Below are 20,964 nucleotides of genomic sequence, written 5' to 3' on the forward strand. Positions count from 1 at the left end.
CCTGCTGATTGACCTCACTGATGTCACTTTACTCTGAAGATTTAAATCGAATCGTGACTTAAGAATTATAATGGAATATACTTCAATTTGTTTAACGATATTTTGCCAGTTTTTTCTTTAATTGCCTCGTTAATGTCTTTTCTAAGCCTTGCTAAGTCCCGAGTTTTCATCCCGAGTTTAGCCAGTTAAATTAATTGGGTATTATCTGTCAATAGGAGTATTCCTTGCAGCAGGTCGGAGTTCGGATGTGGGCAGTGTTTACAATCCATTGTCTTGGAAATCACGTTAAGCCTTATTGCTTCTATCCCTAATTTGTCTCTGGTTTTTACTTAATTGCAATACCAAGTACAGCATTTTCAAAAATAACTTTTATTAATCTTAACTTAAATTAAAAATCTGTGGTCTACATCACCATGGAGAATTTGCGGTCCGTTGTTTGCATTTAAACTGAGGGATACTTTTTAATGTTCAAATTTAGTAGAAATGAATCTTTTTAAAATTCAACGGACTTGAATTTCTATATAAGCCTAGGTAAGTGTCAAGCCAGCAGCTTAGAACCTGGAGTGTCCCGATAAGAAGCTTAAAAGGCATACATAGGTACCAAATTAAAAGTTTATTTCAATTTATCACGCCATATGAATGTGTCATTTCCAGCATTTGGCTATCACAGCTGCTAAGGGCAATGAACGCAGCAATTAGCACGATCTTAATTATAGTCTCTATTATAATTATAGTAATCATCGCTAAGCCCTTAGTCATATCGGTTTCGACCATTTCTTATAACATGTGTGAACGTATACACGTTGCTAAAACATAAAATAGTCTTTATTGTATACCTACTCAACTAACTAATCTTCAAAAAATATACACTCATTTACTAAGTATTCTTATAAGCATTTCTTACAATTAGTCAACTTTAAGAAATTATATTATTTTCATTTATAAATGCATCATTATTATCATAGATTCCATTAGTGAAGTTTTGCATGAAATGATGTATCGAACCCACAATCTTCAGTTAAGCTTCACGTACATTATCCAATGGACCTTATGTTGTTAAGAAGATCGTCTTTTCATTTTAAAAATTCTTATATATCAAATATATTATATAAGATGACAGAAATGTTATAACTTTTACTCTGAATACAGCAATAAATAAAGTATTGAACGGCATCAAATTTTATAATTGTGGTCAGAAATCGTTACAAATGTTCGGTCATCCTGAGTCATCGTTATATTTCGTTCGCCGAAACTCACATATATTTCATATACCGTATTTAATTTGCGTGGTCATAACTAAAGATCTTTGTTCCTGTTTAATTACGAGCAGCGAGATGGCTGCTCGGGTATGAAAGAGAGGGGTTGTGTGTAAAAATAAATGAAAAGGCAGGCAGACTACGGCGATGATGTCATGCTTGTAAGGCGAATGGCGGTCAAGGTACGTACGTGGTTCGAGAGATGAATTCGTACAAAATATCGGCTTATTCAGATTCGTGAGATAGTAATTTGACCTATGTTATTACATAAAATATTTTAAGGTCTGATTTTTTTGAAACGATTTAAAATAGATTGAAAAGTAAAGGCCCCAGAAAGACGAGGGGGGAGTAAACAGTAGGTACTGAATGATGATGATGATGAAAATTTGTCGATAGTTGTCAACTAAATGTCAATTCTCTTAATGGTACGGCTTTGATAACTCACAATGACACGAGACTGTTTACTTCCGTCTGGGTAGAAGCCAAATACTCATCAGATACTCTACCGCCAAAAGACAACTATAGGACATAATACAATATATTACATGTACAGTATATTACATGAGTATGGTGTTTTCCGCTTTGAAGAGTTATCCAATGTAACTACAGGCACAAAAGAGATAACATCTTAGCTCTCAAGGTTGCTCGCAATAAGGAATGCATAATATTTCATAAAGTCCCAAATTATTATATATTCATAGATGATAAAAATGCGTGGAGTTATCACCTGTTGACTTCCAAGCGGGATATATTAATTGAAATTATTGTATTTATCTAACTTGACTTTGTATTTTTTAAATGGTGAAAAAGAGTAACTACTGAGTTTCTTGTTGGTTCTTCTCGGTAGAATCTACTTTTCGAGCCGGTGGTACCTTCACTTAATTGTAAAATGACGATTCAAAAGTGCTTGTATAAGCCTACTTGAATAAAGTTTGTTTTTATTTTGATTTATTATGGGTGACCTTTATTATAATAAGAATAAGTCGTAATATCTAACATTTTGTTCACTAGGTATATGTAATTGAATATCTGTAGTAAGTGATGAACAGTCGATGGGAACACACGGACAGGATACCAGAATCTAAACAAAAGTTTCAAGTGTGTCATGAGACAAATTTGTTTCCCAATTTCTTTTAAAGAATATTGTCAACATACATAAGTGCCAACTCCTAATGAATCAGCTGTGTATATATATACGCGCTTTAAATAAACTTGCTCATAATAAATAGAACTGTTCATTCTATACTCTATAGTAATTAAATATAAGCAGCGGGATATTTTTTTTTTTAACTTTGAATCATGAGTTCAATATTGTACATAAGATGTACAATATTGAACTTCAAAGATGGTAATATCTAAAACTAAGTAAAATTATTTTGTGATATCAGGAATACGAAATTCAACAATACATTTATGAACATTATACCTACTATGTTATGACGGTGGGCATGATGCATTAAATATTTTAGCATAATATGTATGTTAATATTTTTTTTATAAAAGCCTCCTCCGACCTCTGAGTAGGCGCCAATGAATGAATGACGCAATTTGCGCCTACGCATCTTACGACATGCAGCCTTTATGGGTAAGGCATTTGGGCTATGGTCCGCAATGTGCTATGATTTTGTATGAATAATTTCACATACTAATATGAATAATGTGATTGCGACTATGAAGATTCCTTAAAGGAATAAAATTGCCTGTAAATATTTTTCGGGATATAAATTATTTAATGGTAATATTAGTTAATTTATGAGGTTATGTAAACATTTATATATGGTCACACAGCATCAGACAACTGGAAATTCTTTGAGAACAAATGAAATTCTTCTAAACTTTTCTTATAAAGCGTAAAAGTTAGAAGCTGTAAATATTAATCGTAAGGAGATCGTAGAGAGGTCAGCAACAGCCCAGAGAGCTAGGCCCGACCTTTCGGCCCGAATCTTTTTAGTGACCCTTAAATATTCAACGGTTTTTTATAAATGTCCAAACCTATGACCGATAAGTCAATATATCAGCAAACAAGGCTTGCGGCTTCCATAAGGGTGACGTATTCAACTGAATGATTGTGAGGTAGCGTAATCCTTGCCCTTAAACCTACCATTTTTGCAATATAGGTGTCGTGCAAAAAACTACCTGACAGCAAGTGGTCACTGCAGCTCATAGATAAAGTTTTCTGCCTCGCACAACTATTCTGTGAAACCTTCTTTCGCCGGCGGTTTTTCCGAAGCGATACAACTTGGGAACCTTCAAGAAAAGTGCCTACTCACTATTTAATAGTTTAACCTTGCTGGAAGTACCCCTCTCTTCCAGATGTCCCTTGTGTCTGTAGTTACTCTGGCTTGTTCATCTTTAAATACCTACATCACCATCTAAAAATTGGGAGGTACCTTTTCTGACTTGTACAAAGGCCTACAACAAAGTAAATACTGTACTCAATCATTGCATTTAATCAAACCCATACATAGAAAGTTTTTTTTTATATTTGCAAGGATAGTACATTCACTATAAAGCCTTTAAGGCTTAGCCATTCTATTGCCTTGTATACGTTGCTGTTATGTTTTATATTGATTTATAATCAATTCTAAACTATTCTTCCGCGTAAATATATTCCGGTCACGTATCATAATAATATTATCTTATTTATATTTACATCTCGTTAGATACTTTATCTAAGTAAATAATATATATATATATATATATTATAATAAATACTAATGCAGAATTAACCCAAAAGAATTTCGTCCCTCATTTTTACAAAAAGCCACAACTGTGACCCCGTAGACAACAACAGCGGATCTTCTATCGCAGCCGGGGCTCTTCGTATCGAAGTACGTGAAGGTTTACGTTTATATTTAATAAAGGATTTATAAAGATTGGCTGAAATATCATTGAAAAATGTCGGGAAAATTAAACCGACTGCGATCTTCACTGCCGTCTGCTGCGTAAACTATTATAAATACGATAAAAACTTTATATGTAAACCCTTATTCTACATACGCCGATGGATAGCCAGTTAAGTTCTAAAAACATCCCAAGTGAAAACCATATACAAACCGATCATTAAAAGCCCATTCGAACATCGCGGATAGCATTACACAAATACACAGTTATTGTATATTAACCTAATTTCAATTTAATTAACCTCTCGAACTAAAATTAGTTACAAACTACCGTTTACAACATCTTTGATGTGGCTAGGTTATTTTAGGTTACAAGTTTCATCGGGAGCATCGACTACTAATTGCTAATTATGTAACATCCAATCTATTTACGATCTTAATACTAGGTCATAAGGTATACAGTACAATAGCAAGGTTAAGAAAACTGTTTGATTAGAGGTGAGTATGAGGTAAGAATTTGTTTGTATATTTTCATAGACTGTTCATTAAATTACTGGGTGTTATTTTGAACTCTAACACTTGGAAATAAGGGATATTTACTTTAAGAATTAGTAAAATCTCAAAAACATATTGGTACTATTAGATTTACAACCTTATGAATCGGCGTTAAGATATAATATAGCTTAAAATGACATATGAACTGTATGTGTTTTTTTTTTTGATGTTTCGTCCATATAGAATTACCTCTGATGTGATCTTGGTGTCGTTAATGCATCACTTCGTATATATTTAGCAAAATTGGTTAAAGTGTATTCAATATCATTGGTTGACATATTTATCGTCATATTAAAGATTACTTCATCATCAAAATTTGTACAATCTCTTTTAAAGTATTGATCTTTATAGAATCGAATCTATTCAAATTAAAAATATTAAAAGAACAAAATAACGAATATTCGAAAAGTTCATTCGTTCGTTCGAAGTTCAAAAGAAATACTTTTTATAATAGTAACAAAAATTAATGCTGAAAAATGCATTATATTGTATTAATGCTTGAGGATGCATACGTTTTCTCGGCTGCTTACAATGAGTAGTAATATAACATACTCCTTTCGAGCTATATAATATATATGTTCCAATAAGATAAGATTAATCAATTAATAAACTATGTTAATTACTGCGTGAGCCTTGTCAGTATCGCGCAGACTTCTTTAAGAGCAAGGTGCAATGTCAGTGACAGATTGCCGGTTATTTTAAGGGCTGCCGATTGAAATAAATTGGTTATTAAAAAATAGAACATTGTTGTTTTTTGTATCATACCGTATTTTTAAAAGAACTAATGATTTGATTATTATATATTTTATTCTAGACAAAATAATTAAATACTTAATTTGTGTTATGTTATGTTTGAATGTCACTTTACTAAATCAAAGGTACCCATACCCATATTTATGTTTATAAATAGGATAATTCAAAAACTATAGTTAAACAATTAAACATCTTTAAGCTTGAATTGACGTTATCTTAGATTTTCTATGGTCTTAAAATTGGAATAATTTTAAACTGTTTTTTTGAATGTTCGTGACACTGTTCATTATTTTGGAATTTATTAAAGTTAATTAAATAGTTAAATATGTAGTTAGTGAAATAGTATACTGTTTGTAGTGCAGCAAAGCGGATCTAATAATACAAGATTTGTTTATGATAACTTCTGTCATCAAAATATTATAGTGTAATTAATCGGACCTTGGAGAAGTGGTGCAAAAAGTTTCATTAAATGAATAACACCTTATTGCCTTAACTGGTGACAGGTGGGCTGGTTCGTTGTTTTGCCCAGGGGATCGGAAGTGTGAATCAAACGGGGAAAATTCTGATGGCATTCTTGCTACCATTCCACGCGGTCAAGATTACCTTGACTTTACTTAATTTTCTTTAAATATATAACAATATGATTTAAATATAATTGGACTGAATTATCATGTTAATAAGTGTATATGTATAGTATAATTAAATTTTAAATATTTAATCTTGAAAAACTAATCCATATAATATATGAGGATGCAATTTTAAGCTGGCAACCCTATTAGAACGTTGCGTCCGTTTCAATTCCAATCACGTCCTTGCCCCTCTGAGACACATTGTAAACGAAATGAAATTCAAAGTGTCGATTCATTCTTCTAAATTTACATTCAATAATTGCATGTTAACTAATGCTATACAACGCGAATTCTCGCGGCCTTACGCTATGCATTCACTGTCGTTAAAACGATCGAATTCCGTGTTGTATTTAAATTATGACAATTTATGTAGCACATGTTTTTTTTTTTTTAATTTGTAATTATTTTGCTGTGGGTGTAAAATTTTGCAGTCTTGGATTTCGGATTTCAAGTCTAGGATGACGGAATAATCCGCCTCAAAAGAAAAACCGCGTTACATTTTTATTTGAGACTGTCAAAACTTTATCTTATTTTATATTATTGTTTATTCGATATTATAATTATTTATGTCTTAAATAAATCTCATAAATATAGGTATTAACAATGTATTTAAGACAATGTTACGATAACCGTGACACAGTAATACAACCCGCTGTTACCAGATTTGGTAACCGCAGCTGTTTAATCAATGTCGCGTATTATATTTATGATATCGCCCGCTACATAAATATCTATGAAAATATTTTTAATTAATATAACCTTTTATTGAAAGACTTTCATTTTCACATAGAAAAATATCATCTTATTAAAATGTATATCGGTTTCAGATTAATTACATCATTCAGATTTTGATATCGTTCAACCAATCAGCGTTTACCATTATACTCGTATATGAAAAGGTTTTTTCCCGTAACAATATTTTCAGTTACTTCATGATAGTTTCTTTAATCACATAGATGCAAATATATAACAATAAGGAAAATATCATCAAAGTCAGCTTATATATATAGCTTTCACTAATAAAAAATATAATTTATTCTCGTATCCGGGAAAGGCGCCTGCATAAAATTATCAAGTCGGATGCGTGGGTGTCGCCAGTCTAATTCTACCTCAGATAACTTGCATACAAAACGCCTAGGAACCTGTATAAATTGATTTTCACCTACCGTAGCCGATATCCGTCGCTAATATTATATTCCGGCCTGACAGGACGGCGCTTGCAGGCTACTTGTGAAATATATGCAAATCAAATCGTTTTCCAATTAAAAGGCCCAGTTTTCGTCATGAGAATATACCAAAATAGAATAGTTTTGGATTTTGATAGACTGCCTGTTAATTATACCGTATGTATGTGATTGTGTTGGGTCAACATGAGCCAAAAACGGTGAATGTTAAATGGAGATTGCGGTTTTAAGATCAATAACTTATCTGAGTTATAGATGATGTAGTCAATGATGAATTAAAGGTTCTTGTAGATATTTGGCTGTGTGGAACGAAAACTCACACATCTGTCTGCAACCTCGCACTGAATCAGTGTAAAGGGAGATGAGGTCTTCACTCATATTTAGAACAAACATGGACACCTTTATCTTTAATATGCCAGCAAATTTTAAACTTTAATAAAGATTAAGGAAATTGTAATAAAATGAACCGTTTCTCTTTTCAGGTACCACATAAATCATGGCCACGAAATCGTACAGCAAACACAAGGAGTACAAAGAGTATTCCAGCAGCAGAGGCAATGTGCCGTACACAGACGAACAATTCGGTACGTACCTACTTATTACCTTTCAATATTAAAAAGGTAACTTAATTTTTTTGGTGTGGATAGGCAAGCCAATGGTTAATTGAGTTTGAAATTTCAACCACTTCCCACATGACCGATACATCACCAATTTTAGAAATTGTGTAATATGTTCCATGTCCCTTTAGTAGTAAACTGACTTAATCGCCCTGACAGACACCCTGACAAAAACACCATTGTACTACGTTTTATTGACCTACGATAGATCTAAAATGACAAGCTTGTAAAAAGCCCTACCAGGTTAACTGGCGATAGGTTGTCGAATCTCGACAAATATCGACAAGATTTGTCGATATATGTCGAGATTCGCGCAATCACAATCGCGATATTTACTGACTCTCCGTTACTAGAGCATATAAAAGACTCGTAAAAATAGTATCGTACAATCTCAAAATGACGATAAATGAGTTCAAGTTTTTACATCTCCTGGATTCTTTGAATACATTGTGAATGTGTTCCGCGCATATTATTCATATTATATTTATATTTGGAATTACTTATACCCACGGCTCCGCCAACATATTTATTTAATTATGACAAATATTTTTTTCTGCGCTCACATTACGCAAGAAATATTTGGAAAACATTCTGAAATTATGGAAACAACTCTTAAGAAATTTCGAGTATACAAGTCCTATTATATATCTAGAATATCTGCAGCTGCTCAAACGTTTTATGAATTTTAATATTGTTAATTTATTACATAAAAGTACTATAAGACTTATTAAGAAAAGCTTTTGGTTCGAAAACGATGTTAATCTAACCCTAGAAATAGACTAATAACATATTTTTGTATGATAGGTAGATGAACGGGCAAACGATCAATGAAAAGTGGTCACCACCGCCCATAGACCTTGGAGCTGAAAGTAATATTAACCATTTCTTACATCGCTAATACTCCGCCAAACTTGGGCACTTAGATGCTATGTCCCTTGTGCTTGTAGTTACTCTGGCTCGCTCAAGTTTTATACTGGAACATAACAATGCTGAGTACTTTTGTTTGGTGGTAGCATATCTAATGAGTAGCTGTTTCCAACCCAGCTAGCACAAAGCCCTACCAAAAAGTGCAACTTGAGACTTTGTACTCGTTGTGCCAAACAGTGAACCAATACCTGTAGGGCCAACCAAACATTTACCATTTAAAAATATGACATATTGTTTTTCACAACAGATATGATAAAATCCGAACTACTACCGAAAGGCAGTAAGCTGGACTCGCTAGGTCGAGGTGTTGGTACCAGAGAATACCATTACGAATATAAAGAGGAGAAACTACCTTCTGGGAAGTATGACAGGAAAGATTTGCGCACTGTCGAGGTAAGTTTAGATAAATGATGAAGTTTTGATAAAATAGGTGCTTTAAATTCCACACATTTAAAATGTATACCAAATATTAAATCTGAAAAAAAAAACCGAAAAAGTTTAATAACAAAAAATATAAGCTTACATATAATTCCGTTTGGAGGAGTCGTTTTTTTATTGCAATAAATTACATCAATATATATTTTTGTCTGTTAACCTCAGTCAACTACAATCTAGGAAGTAACTGTTCGGTATTGGATCAAATTGTATACTAATCAGAGTAATCCTTAATTTTAGGAATACACAATTCCTCCTAAGACCGTACCAAAAGCTTCTGAGTCTAGCTCGTACTACTACGAAAGGGAGGAGAGGGAACTGCCCTCTATTACAACTGGGACCAGGACATACAACTATGAGACAACCGGCTCAAGTCCAACACCAGGTGAGAGAAGAGTTGAATTAATTAGACGCTGAATACATATGATAGTTTGTGAAGACGGATGTATTTATGTTTGTTACTCTTTCACGAAAAAAATACTGAACGGATTTTCATAAGATTTTATAGTATTATAGGTTATATATGAGAATAATACAAAGGCTACAATTTATAACGATTTTATTTAATTTCGTCATAATATAACATAATAAATGTCAAGTACCCCTGTGAAACTGGGGCGGGTCGCTCGTATTTTATACATTATCTTTTCAATCTTTCTTAATAAATTAAATATTTTACAAAAACAAAAGAAACCGCAGATAATTTAAAAAAAAATCATAGAGAATAGATATTAAGATTTAGATTTAGAATTAAATAATTAGATATAGAATAATAAAATCAAAAATGTAGAAATACCTGTATACTTCTCAATCAAGATGTGATATATTACAGGGTATTCGAAAGTAAAAAGTGCAAAGGTGACGAAGGAAATGACTCAGAACGTAGAGGAGTTAGACTCGCTGCTCGACGACCTACAAAAGGACCAGGAGCGACAGCTCTACAAGAGTAAGTTTTCACATTTTATATGACAACATGTCTATATGGTATGGTACTCCATATACATGGACTTTCCTAAAAAAGTCAGTTAAAAAGTTTTAAAAATTTAGGTGGCACAGCTAGACGGTGAAATTTGTCGTCATATGTAAGATCTGCTGCATTTTTGTCTCCCAATACATTTACGTTAGTTTTCTGGGATAAGTTCCAAATATTTTTTGTCAAGAGAAGAACCGGCCATTGACTAGCCGCGGTACTTTTAGAGGCTGTTAATACTGTTCTGCAGTACAATAATTTGTCTCACGGCATCTCGTACATATTATAACACACTGCTCCACAAGTTGGTACATATGCTAAATGCTTTAATGTATTCAACACGTATTCCTCCTTTCCTCATTCCTCTTATATTACTTTTGACTACTGAGTTTTGAAAATCTACAAACATTAAGGGATAGCAAACGAAAATACGAAACTATTTCGTTCCAACTTCTAAGGGTGGAATAAGAATTCTATTGCATATTTTTGGCTCCAATGAAAATCTGATCGGAACGGGATCTAATCGCACCGAAGCGCTACCTAAGTCCAATCTAAACCAATCAATCCTCAGTGACTTATAACCATAAAAATGATTAAATAAAGCTATGTTTCCGTTTCAGGTGGATACACTTCTGATACAGCTGAAAGTACATCGTTTGACTATAGGAAAGGGTAAGTCTTATTAAAATAAATCAGTAAATTGACGGTATGTGGTCATCTCTGGACTTCAGATCTGAGCGAATTGACCTGACGATAGATTCTGCCTTTTCAACTCTGACCAATTATAAATTATTGCTTTTTCCATTAATTCAATCTACAAATTAATATTTAAAGGTCGTAACACTTTCGGAAAGAATTAAATACCGACAGGCCTGAGTCAGATACTTTGGCGAAGTGCGCATTTTTTCAACTATATATCCACTTTGATATCTTCTGTGTTGTTGCCATTTCTCTCGTGGAAGTGTTTGAACATTATCATCAAAATTCGACTACACTGTACATTGATCCAAAGATTTAGGACCAGTTTACGAGATTTGACACTTGTGCAATATATGTCTATGGGTACTGATTGAGTTCGGAAGCTGTGGCCGAATAATCGTTGGGATTTTTTTTTTTAAAATCAAACTAACTGCCATTTTTAAAAAGATAACACATTACTAAATGCGTGGTAAATTGACTATCAATAAAATTAGGAACTTTTTTGGGGTGTTGAATTGATCATGAAACTTAAGACATCCTTTGACGACCTCCATGGTCGAGTGGTGTGTACACCGGTTTTCATGGGTACGCCACTCTGAGGTCCTGGCTTCGATTCCTGGCCGAGTCGATGTAGATTACCACTAGTTTTCTTATTGCCTTGGATCTGGGTGTTTGTGGTACCGTCGTTACTACTGATTTCCATAACACAAGTGCTTCAGCTACTTACATTGGGATCAGAATAATGTATGTGATGTTGTCTAATATATAAATATTAGTGATGTGCCGGATCGTATAAAATGTAGATCCGCGGATACGGATCTGAATACGGATATTTGTTGTCAAGATACGCGGATACGGATACGGATCTTAACTTTTTTACAAATTTAAAATATTTTAAAGATCTAATTTTTTTATTGTTAATTAAAAGTGATTTATACTACTGATCTCATTAAAAAGCTAGTTTATTTAGAACCTTGAAGTTATATACTATTGGTATGATAAATAATGATAAATGATAAATATGATAACTACGCCAAAGATTGCAACATAAAGGAGCCAAATATTTGATTTTAAGAAATAAAAAAATATCCGTATTGAATTTAATAGTTTTTTATTTCTACCTAAGGACCTATTAAAGGCGAAGGGTAAGGCGCACTAGCGACGCCACTTGCTGGAAATTGTTAGCTACTAAACCGAATCTATTTGAAGTAATTGTGGACCGTCACAATCTCGGCAACTGGCGTTGCTAGTACGCCTTACCCTTCGCCTCAAAGAGTATATTATCTATAAATTTAAAATTAATAAGGTAAATAGATCCGCCAGATAGATCCGCCAAAAAGTAACGGATTCGGAAACGGATACGGATCTTTCTTCTGCCTCGAATATCCGCGGATACGGATACGGATACGGATATCCGGCACATCACTAATAAATATATATCCAATCACACGCATTACGATTAACGATCATCGTCGTCGCTGTCCAGCACCCCGGCGAAGGCGCCGTCCAGCGGCTACTCGACGCTAAAACACGAGGAGCGCGTGGAGTCGTCGTCGTGGGGCGTGTCCCCCCTTGCAGCGCCCTCGCCCTCCCTGGCGCGCTCGGTGGAGCGCGTGGAGACTTCCTCGTGGGGCGCAGCACCCGCGCCCGTCCCCGCCGTCACGCGCTCCGTGGACGTGCGCCAGCAGCTCTACAGGGAGGAGAAGACAGGTATACATTACTCACTGACTGACCGAAGATGACCTTGAACGACTTTCGAGCTTTATTTATATGGAAATGTCTCAAAAGTCAAGTCAAAATTTGATTAGTCCATATTATAGACAAAACATGATGATGACATGATTTTTTTTGTGAAAAGATTTAGTCAACTAGTTCTTAGAACACATTCTTCATGTAATTATGAATCATTAAGTCAGTCGGGGGGGGGGGTATATTTTCCTATCGCCCGTGACAATATTACATTTGCAACAAATCGGATATATACAAACTAGACAACATTTTCTTATTAAATTTCAAATATTTTAATATGAAAGCAAATAATGCCAGTGCAACATCTCAAACAATGCAATACAAATTTCGACATGACAAACACCGAAATGTCAAGAACGATGTGCGAAGCTAACTTCTTAAAGGTCACAAGTCAAAACTGCAACATACTAAATGCATAAAGTACTCTTACATTTTATATTTACGTGATATTGAATATTATAAATGTTTTCCTCAAACACTTCTAGAATTATCCGAAATATAGCAATATACTTTCTTAACTAAAAATTTATGAATATCTAAATATATGTTTTTTGTTATTTCTATCACATTGAAAGCTTTTTTTCTAGCCGGTATTAAAAACTTTAAAATATATAATTAAGCACAAGGAAAGTACCCTTTGTTTACGTAATTATTCGATTTTGCTCATAAACTATTTATTACAAGATTTTTTATTGATATAAAAATATTGAATAATGTGACACAGAGGGAACCTTCGTCTTTTGCAATTTTTTTTTCAATTAATGTCCAAATATGACTTGATGGAAAGTTCTTAGAACATATTCATAGTATCACATATGTGTTTTGAAAAGCATCAACACTATGAATGCGGACAAAGAAAACACTAATCTTATTAAAAATGTGTCTTTATGTATTCTGGTAGAGTCCCGTGCGCTGCCCACCCAGCTGCCAGTACCGCAGGTGGCGGGTGCAGTGTGCTCGCACTGCCACCACTCGTCCTCCACTGCTACCGTGAGTAACTATAATACATGTCTTTGTGTCATAATCTATATTAATATTATAAATGTGAAAGTAACTCTGACTGTCTGTCGTTCTTTCACCACCAAACCGTTGAACCGAATTTGATGAAATTGATGAAAGGACATACGCTCCTTTTTTGCCTGACACATGACAACCAATATCCTAAAACGCGAGCAAAGCCGCGGGGAACTACTAGTAGATTATAAATAAACTTATTGAAGTTGTGAACACAGATATATTGATGTGTCCATTTAAAAAAAAAAAAAACAAAAAAGACTCAATTTCATTTTTTTTAAACTAATTTTTGTAATTACTCGTCGCTTTGTTGATATATATATTGGTGACAGTGCTGCCCTCTATAATGATTTGACGTTTAATTTCCTTATCCAGCTGCCTCGCTCGGGTACCCCCATGAACAAGGTGACCACGACGGTGAAGACATACACATACGAGGTGCCAGCTGACCAGGACCCCACCACCGTACCGATACCCACCGAGCACCACTACACAGAGCATCACCACCTCGAGTAAGTACTGTGCTGATATTTTACACCAAAACTTGAGAAAAAAGTACAATGTCTATAAAAGAGGAAATTTAAAAAGGCGTTTCATGGTTGAAATATTTCAAACCTTTTCAGTTTAATGGTTGGGTATAATTTGTCTTTATAATTCATCTCGTGCTCAGCGGTGAAGGAAAACATCGTGAGGAAACCTGCATGTGACAAATTTCATAGAAATTCTGCCACATGTGTATTCCACCAACCCGCATTGGAACAGCGTGGTGGAATATGTTCCAAACCTTCTCCTCAAAGGGAGAGGAGGCCTTTAGCCCAGCAGTGGGAATTTACAGGCTGTTGATGTGATATGACCCGTGCTTTTGGCTAGCCTCCCTTAAAAAAGGTAAAATAAATATAAAACTGCTTCTTCCCCGTTCCACAGCAGCTCTACGACGAGCAGCCCCGCCCCCGCGCCCCCCGCCGGCTGCCAGCACTGCTCGCACTGCAACACCAGGCTCGTCACGCAGTACCGCTCCCACCACACCACTGATGGTCAGTACACCACCGTTTGTTATGGTAACCAGGGCCGTATTTAGGGGAGGGCAACCGGGGCAAATGCCCTGGGGCCTCCACATTAGTGGGGGGCCACAGTTTTCAGCAAGTTAACAAATACCGAGATATAGTCAAATTTTAATTATGTTATTATTTAATATTTTAAAAATTACCGATACAAGTAAATAAATCATAGCTTACTGATTGAAATGAAAAAAAGTAACTAATTCATGATTTATATATATATAATATAATTATTAGGTTGTTCACGCTTCTGTTTGTCTAAGGCCCCCACAGCTTTGTGGCCCGGGGGCCTCCAGACCTTTAAATCCGGCTCTGATGGTAACCTTACCGACAAATTTATAATATTAACGGTCAAAAAATCCTCTCAGAAGAAAAGTTTGTCAATGACTTAATGTAGGCTATAATCATAGGCGACGTGGCAGAGATTCCTCATAATTGTTTCCTTTATCGTATCCACGAGATAAATTGTAAACGAAATATCAGCATATAAAACTCTTTGCTACAAAACTCTTTTCTGTTTGACAATTTGAAATTACCACATTCGATTTTAAGTTCCCGTACTAACTTTCGTTCCAAATTTAAAATTTTCGAACTTTATATGATTTGAGGTAATATAGTTGAGGTATGTGTCCGCAGACCACTCCACCGAGCGGGTCCTTCTGGCGCCCAACACGCACGAGCCGCACAATGGACACGGCCCTTATGTGAGTGTTATATAACATATGGGAAAGGTTAGCTATTGACTTGGGGGTTATGCAAGCAACCACAACAACAGCCTGTAAATTCCCACTGCTGGGCTAAAGGCCTCCTGTCCCTTTGAGGAGAAGGTTTAACATATTCCACCACGCTGTTCCAATGCGGGTCGGTGGAATACACATGTGGCAGAATTTCTATGAAATTTGACACATGCAGGTTCCTAACGATGTTTTCCTTCACCGCTGAGTACGAGATGAATTATAAAGACAAATTAAGCACGTGAATCAGCGATGCTTGCCAGGGTTGAACCCGCAATCATTGGTTAAGATTCACGCGTTCTAACCACTGGGCCATCTCGACTCATTTATGCAAGCCCCTGAGGGTGACCATCCAAGCAATACGTAGTTATGTTTTGTTTGTTGTTGATGTTTTTGGGCACAAGGTTAATACCGTCTTAGGACCCAAGGAGAACAGAGGATTGGTGATGTAAAATTATTAATATTTCATACAGTGCCAATGTGTATGTATGGTGGTGACCACTTCTTCACACCATCAACTCCCCTTTTGATCGTCCACCTATCTAAATAATAAAAATAGCCACAAGAAAATTCGTACAAATGGCGAAATATTTCTTTTTAGAAATGTTTTTGGCGATGGATAGATTTTAGTCTGATCACCGTGAAAGTTGGTGCATATAACAATTTCATGGGGTATCATGAACTATATACTATGTGTTATATCTCGGAAATCGCTACTGCTCTGCTATACATCGACTTTTAATACTTGTATAACTAACTCTAAGCGTGACAATTAGTATACTATTAGTATACATACGAGTAATGAGTACACAGGATAACATATAGCTACATATTTATATGTATTTACGCTCCCACAGGGTCCATCAACATACAAGTACAGCGAGACGACTTACTCGTCGCACGAGGCGCCAAGACTTTCCTCCCCCTCTCCGACGCTGTCCCCCTCCCCCGCGCCCTTCCCCCGCGCCGCCACTCCCTCCGGGGGCACGCAGCAGCCCCCCAAGAGACTCGACGACTTACTTGCAGAGTTCCCTGAAGCGGTCAGTACCAAAACCTGCCTTGCAATAATTATTGTGATTCTATGCGTGAATATAAAAATAATTTTTCGTTTGAATAAACAGTTATCATTTATACTATAACTACAAATAAAAAAGTGACTCTGTCTGTCTGTTTGTCTATTTGTTGCCTTTTTACGACTAAATGTCTCAACCGATTTTGATGAAAAATTTATGAAGCAACCTTTTAGATATTACATCTGACGACGAATGCCTAAAACGCAAGCTAAGCCGCTGTTATCTCTGACGCACTGCTAATTTTACAATTCATACATTATGATTCTTTTTTCTTGTCACACATATACATATCTTTAATAGTCAAAACAGAAACTTTTTAATTATTTTCTAAGATTTAAATTTGTTTAATAATTTCAACACACGAGTTGTATTTTATAATCCCTGGTAACAGCTATCAAATTATTTTATGTTATATTACAATAATTTAAAATTGCTTTCAACAATTGCAGAAATTCCCAACACAGCCTGATGGCGTGGTGCGTCGCAAGGTGGAAGTGACTCAGGGCTCTCACAGCGCCCTTAGAGACGGTACCACCACCAACAACGCCAATGCGAACAACACCATCAACAAGGGCACTCCCCCACTGGTGGGCAGTAAGAACGTGGCCGGGCCCGCCGTGTACTACCCGCCCGGACACACGCCCTTCGCTAAGAAGGACGAGCCCGCTGGAGGGTACCAGTCTAGCGTTAGTATTCATATATTTTTATTACTAAATATGTTCATACATATATATAACAACAACAAAAACAACAACCTGTGAATTCCCACTGCTGGGCTAAAGGCCTCCTCTCCCTTTGAGGAGAAAGTTTGGAACATATTCCACCACGCTGTTCCAATGCGGGTTGGTGGCAGAATTTCTATAAAATTTGTCACATGCAGATTTCCTCACGATGTTTTCCTTAACCGCTGAGCACGAGATGAATTATAAAGACAAATTAAGCACATGAATCAGCGGTGCTTGCCTGGGTTTGAACCCGCAATCATCGGTTAAGATGCGCGCGTTCTAAGCACTGGGCCATCTCTGCTCATACATATATATGGTATACCATATATAGTGTGTATTCCAAACAGTGCCTATTTGTACTGCTGCAGTTTGAACAACGAGGCATTCATATATTCTTATATCTATTGTGTTTTTTTATTTTGGCAGCACCTCATGGAGCAAAAATTTACTGATCCTATTATGTATATGTATATGAAAAAAAAAGTCTTAAATTTAGCGTTTTTAATATTTTGCAATATGCCTTGATTTTTTTTAATATAAAATTAATTGTTGAAATTTTCTGTGATTTCACCCATATTACAAAAAAAAAAATAAAGCTGTTTGAGTTCCATAACAACATAAGAATAAACTTAAATGAAGACAAAAAGTGCTTCTAAAATTCAATAAACAACATATAATTCAATTAGCAAGCTATGTGCCGACATTACACTAAATACTTGGTGCGCAGGCGATGATGCAGGGCGGCGGCGCGTACGCGTCGGGGCGCGGCATGTACGAGTACGAGGCGGGCGCGCGCAGTCGCGAGAAGCACTCCGAGAAGAAGACCGCCGTGCCCGTCTGCCTGCCGCTCTGCTGCGCCATGCCCTGCGTCATCATGTGAGCGCGACCACGCGCGACCATGCACGACCACGCACGACCACGCACGACCATGCAGCGCCGCGGCTAGCGGACGACTACTGTATACACTCATTCATGTCAAAACACTCTTCGCTAAACTATATCAGAATAGTATCCTAATAAAAAGGAACACATTTAACGAAACAATCGTTTTTGAGATCTTTTATGAAAATATATCTATCTACTATGACTTATAGTATGTAAAAAATTGTGTAAAAACCATAAAATTCATAATTCAATATTTTTGTAAAAAAATATATTTAAATTATATACATATATGAGTTAATAAGGTATATTCAGATGTAATCTCGCCTTAAAAGTAGATAAACGATTGTTACATACGACTCTATAGTAACAAAAGCGATGTTCGTTCAGGGTACAACTGTAGAGTACAAAATTACCTTGATATACAATCTATTCAACAGATACTACTTTGGTTACTTAACAATTTGTGAGTAAAATACTTATGATATAAACATATTATTAAAAAAGCAGAAATTGTGTAGTTATTTTCAGTCAACAAATAAATGTTAACAGAAATATATAATATTGCTCAAATTACACAAAAATAATTTTAATATGACAATAATGTTTGCTAGTACAATAATTTCATATATTTATTATGAAACAAATATTTTCATATAGCCAAGTTACATATTTCATTTTTGTAAATATGTAATGTAGTAACAATAAAAGGTAATTTTTATTTCAATATTTTCTTTTACATAATAATATGTATTTATTGAAGTAATATTTTTATCTAAATAAGTTTTGGTAAAAATTATAAATTAAATAAAAACTGTATGAAAACAAATTAACTCATTTGTAAAAATAAAAATAATAATTCGACGAAATTATGGAAAATATATTATACTTATATTGACTGTTATGTCTGTTTATACTTTTATAGTTTAAGTGATTTCGTCTTAAGCATAAGTTATCGTGAAGTAAGAACTGAACGATGCAATCAACTAACAGTAATAATTGTGCCATTAATGATATTGTAATGTAAGTGCCTCGTGTTGTCTTACGTGTATAAATGATATATTTTTTTGAATAATAAATTTATTAACTGATTAATCGTTTTATTTATTTTCGTTTAATTATTGACGAGCTAATTGTGACGGGGAGAGCAGATTGCGTGCTCAACGAAAGCTATACAAATGATTATATAATTATTCAATGATGTTGTAGTAAACAGATGTTATTAACGCGCAAAAAGTGAAGACTAGAAAACGTCCTAATTGGGACGTTTGCCTTTAGTCGTTTTACGTAGTGATACGTTATAATACATCATAATTACTAGTAATACGTTTTGCGTAATTAAAACATGTAGTTATCCCTTTTACTTATTGTTTTTATCAAGCTATCCTTTTTACTTTTAACGAAATGTAAAAATAAACTAAAAAAAAACGGTTCTCGGCGCGGCACAATTTATTAATCTCAGTATTTACATTTATTTTAAACTCTAGCTGGTAATGCAATTAATTCAACTTGATTGTAGCGATGTATTATCAGTAAAATGATTATAATAAGTAAATTAAAATAAAAGAATAATTGTTATTTTTTGGACTTTGGTTCAATACAGAACTTTATCGTTCTGGAAATCTGCAGGTGTAACAAGCCAATCATTTTTATAGTATTATGACTATGAGTCGAATACACAATCCACGTGGAACAAGAGCGATGTACACCACCGGCAACTTAGCAAGATTCAGACACAAAATTGGCGGCACGTGTAATCAATTATCACTAGAATATTTTTTTGTGAATACCTCGACTTATTTACATAATACATCATACATCAAGACAAGAGTGAAAAGTGATGTCAAAACCAGAATAGTTTTGTTTTTGCTTCGTATAAACAGGTAAAATAAAAGATAAAATCGTAATAAAAACACATATATTTTGCTTTTATATTTTACCAAAATTTTGGATCAAGTCCAACAAGGCAGTCTCCGGGTTACATTGCCCTCTATACAAGCTCCACGCCCGGAATTATCCCGCGCTTTACATGTAAGGCCTTTCGTTACAAGCCTCAGTTTAGTGGATCTGTTACATTATAACTAGCAGAAATATTGAATATAAAAATAAATGGATGGTACAGAGAGCTTATGTAGAACATTTAACAATCTCGTTTCAGGTCATAGTATGTTCATAAAAACGTTAAACGGCCTGCGTTTTATTACTTATTTTGACAATGATACATTTTAGATACGTTTTTAAGAAAATACTTACGCCTCTATTTAGTAAATTAGCTTGAAATTTACAGTCGGATATTTAATTATGTACAAAATCTAACATTTTACTAATTTTGGTCTTCAATCATTTTTAATTTAAACAACATAAAATATAACAATAAACAGGATAATGCACAATTAAGCTCTTCAAAATAACATTAAAAATTACATAACTCAATTTGGATAACCTTTATTGACTGACCATTTGACATTTGCACTGCGTAACAAGAATTTATCAAACTTTCAGTGGCCATGTCGCTACCTCATATTTGGTATATTACATCAAAATAAATCAAAGAAAATTTAGATAACAATGATTTCTAACAAAACTTCATCTTTACCAAAATCACTGCAAAAATTTTTTAAAATGCTAAATTGAATTTTTTTATTACAACAAAACTATTGGTCCTCATTTACCTTTGGTTTATAAGAAATACATAGACAATAATATTATTGAAATACATAAATATTATTATAGTAATTTAATTTTGGAATATCTGTGGTTGATTTTTGAAAGTAATTTTTAACATATCAACTAAACAAGGTTATCTAAAGAGTTTAAAACTCAGTATATTTAACAATGTAAAAATGATCATGTGCAAATTG

General features: G+C 34.6%; 1 protein-coding gene across 2 annotated transcripts in view; it reads left to right on the forward strand.

The window, feature by feature from the left end:
- The window catches only part of LOC124540507 (flocculation protein FLO11), a 37,663-nt gene extending 19,378 nt beyond the window's left edge, over positions 1-18,285 (forward strand). The window contains exons 2-14 of one of the 2 annotated variants that reach the window (XM_047118128.1): positions 7,703-7,804; positions 9,012-9,157; positions 9,440-9,584; positions 10,032-10,145; positions 10,790-10,841; positions 12,355-12,578; positions 13,519-13,607; positions 14,007-14,143; positions 14,559-14,665; positions 15,326-15,393; positions 16,281-16,463; positions 16,946-17,182; positions 17,949-18,285. In XM_047118128.1, coding sequence (XP_046974084.1) covers positions 7,717-7,804; positions 9,012-9,157; positions 9,440-9,584; positions 10,032-10,145; positions 10,790-10,841; positions 12,355-12,578; positions 13,519-13,607; positions 14,007-14,143; positions 14,559-14,665; positions 15,326-15,393; positions 16,281-16,463; positions 16,946-17,182; positions 17,949-18,101 — 1,743 coding nt within the window. In that variant the 5' untranslated portion in view covers positions 7,703-7,716 and the 3' untranslated portion in view covers positions 18,102-18,285. Of the gene's footprint in view, positions 1-7,702; positions 7,805-9,011; positions 9,158-9,439; positions 9,585-10,031; positions 10,146-10,789; positions 10,842-12,354; positions 12,579-13,518; positions 13,608-14,006; positions 14,144-14,555; positions 14,666-15,325; positions 15,394-16,280; positions 16,464-16,945; positions 17,183-17,948 lie in introns of both variants that reach the window. The other variant, XM_047118127.1, reaches the window with a different exon arrangement.
- Positions 18,286-20,964: the final 2,679 nt, after the last annotated feature.

This window comes from Vanessa cardui, chromosome 25 (genome assembly GCF_905220365.1).
Source record: "Vanessa cardui chromosome 25, ilVanCard2.1, whole genome shotgun sequence".
Lineage (NCBI taxonomy): Eukaryota > Metazoa > Arthropoda > Insecta > Lepidoptera > Nymphalidae > Vanessa > Vanessa cardui.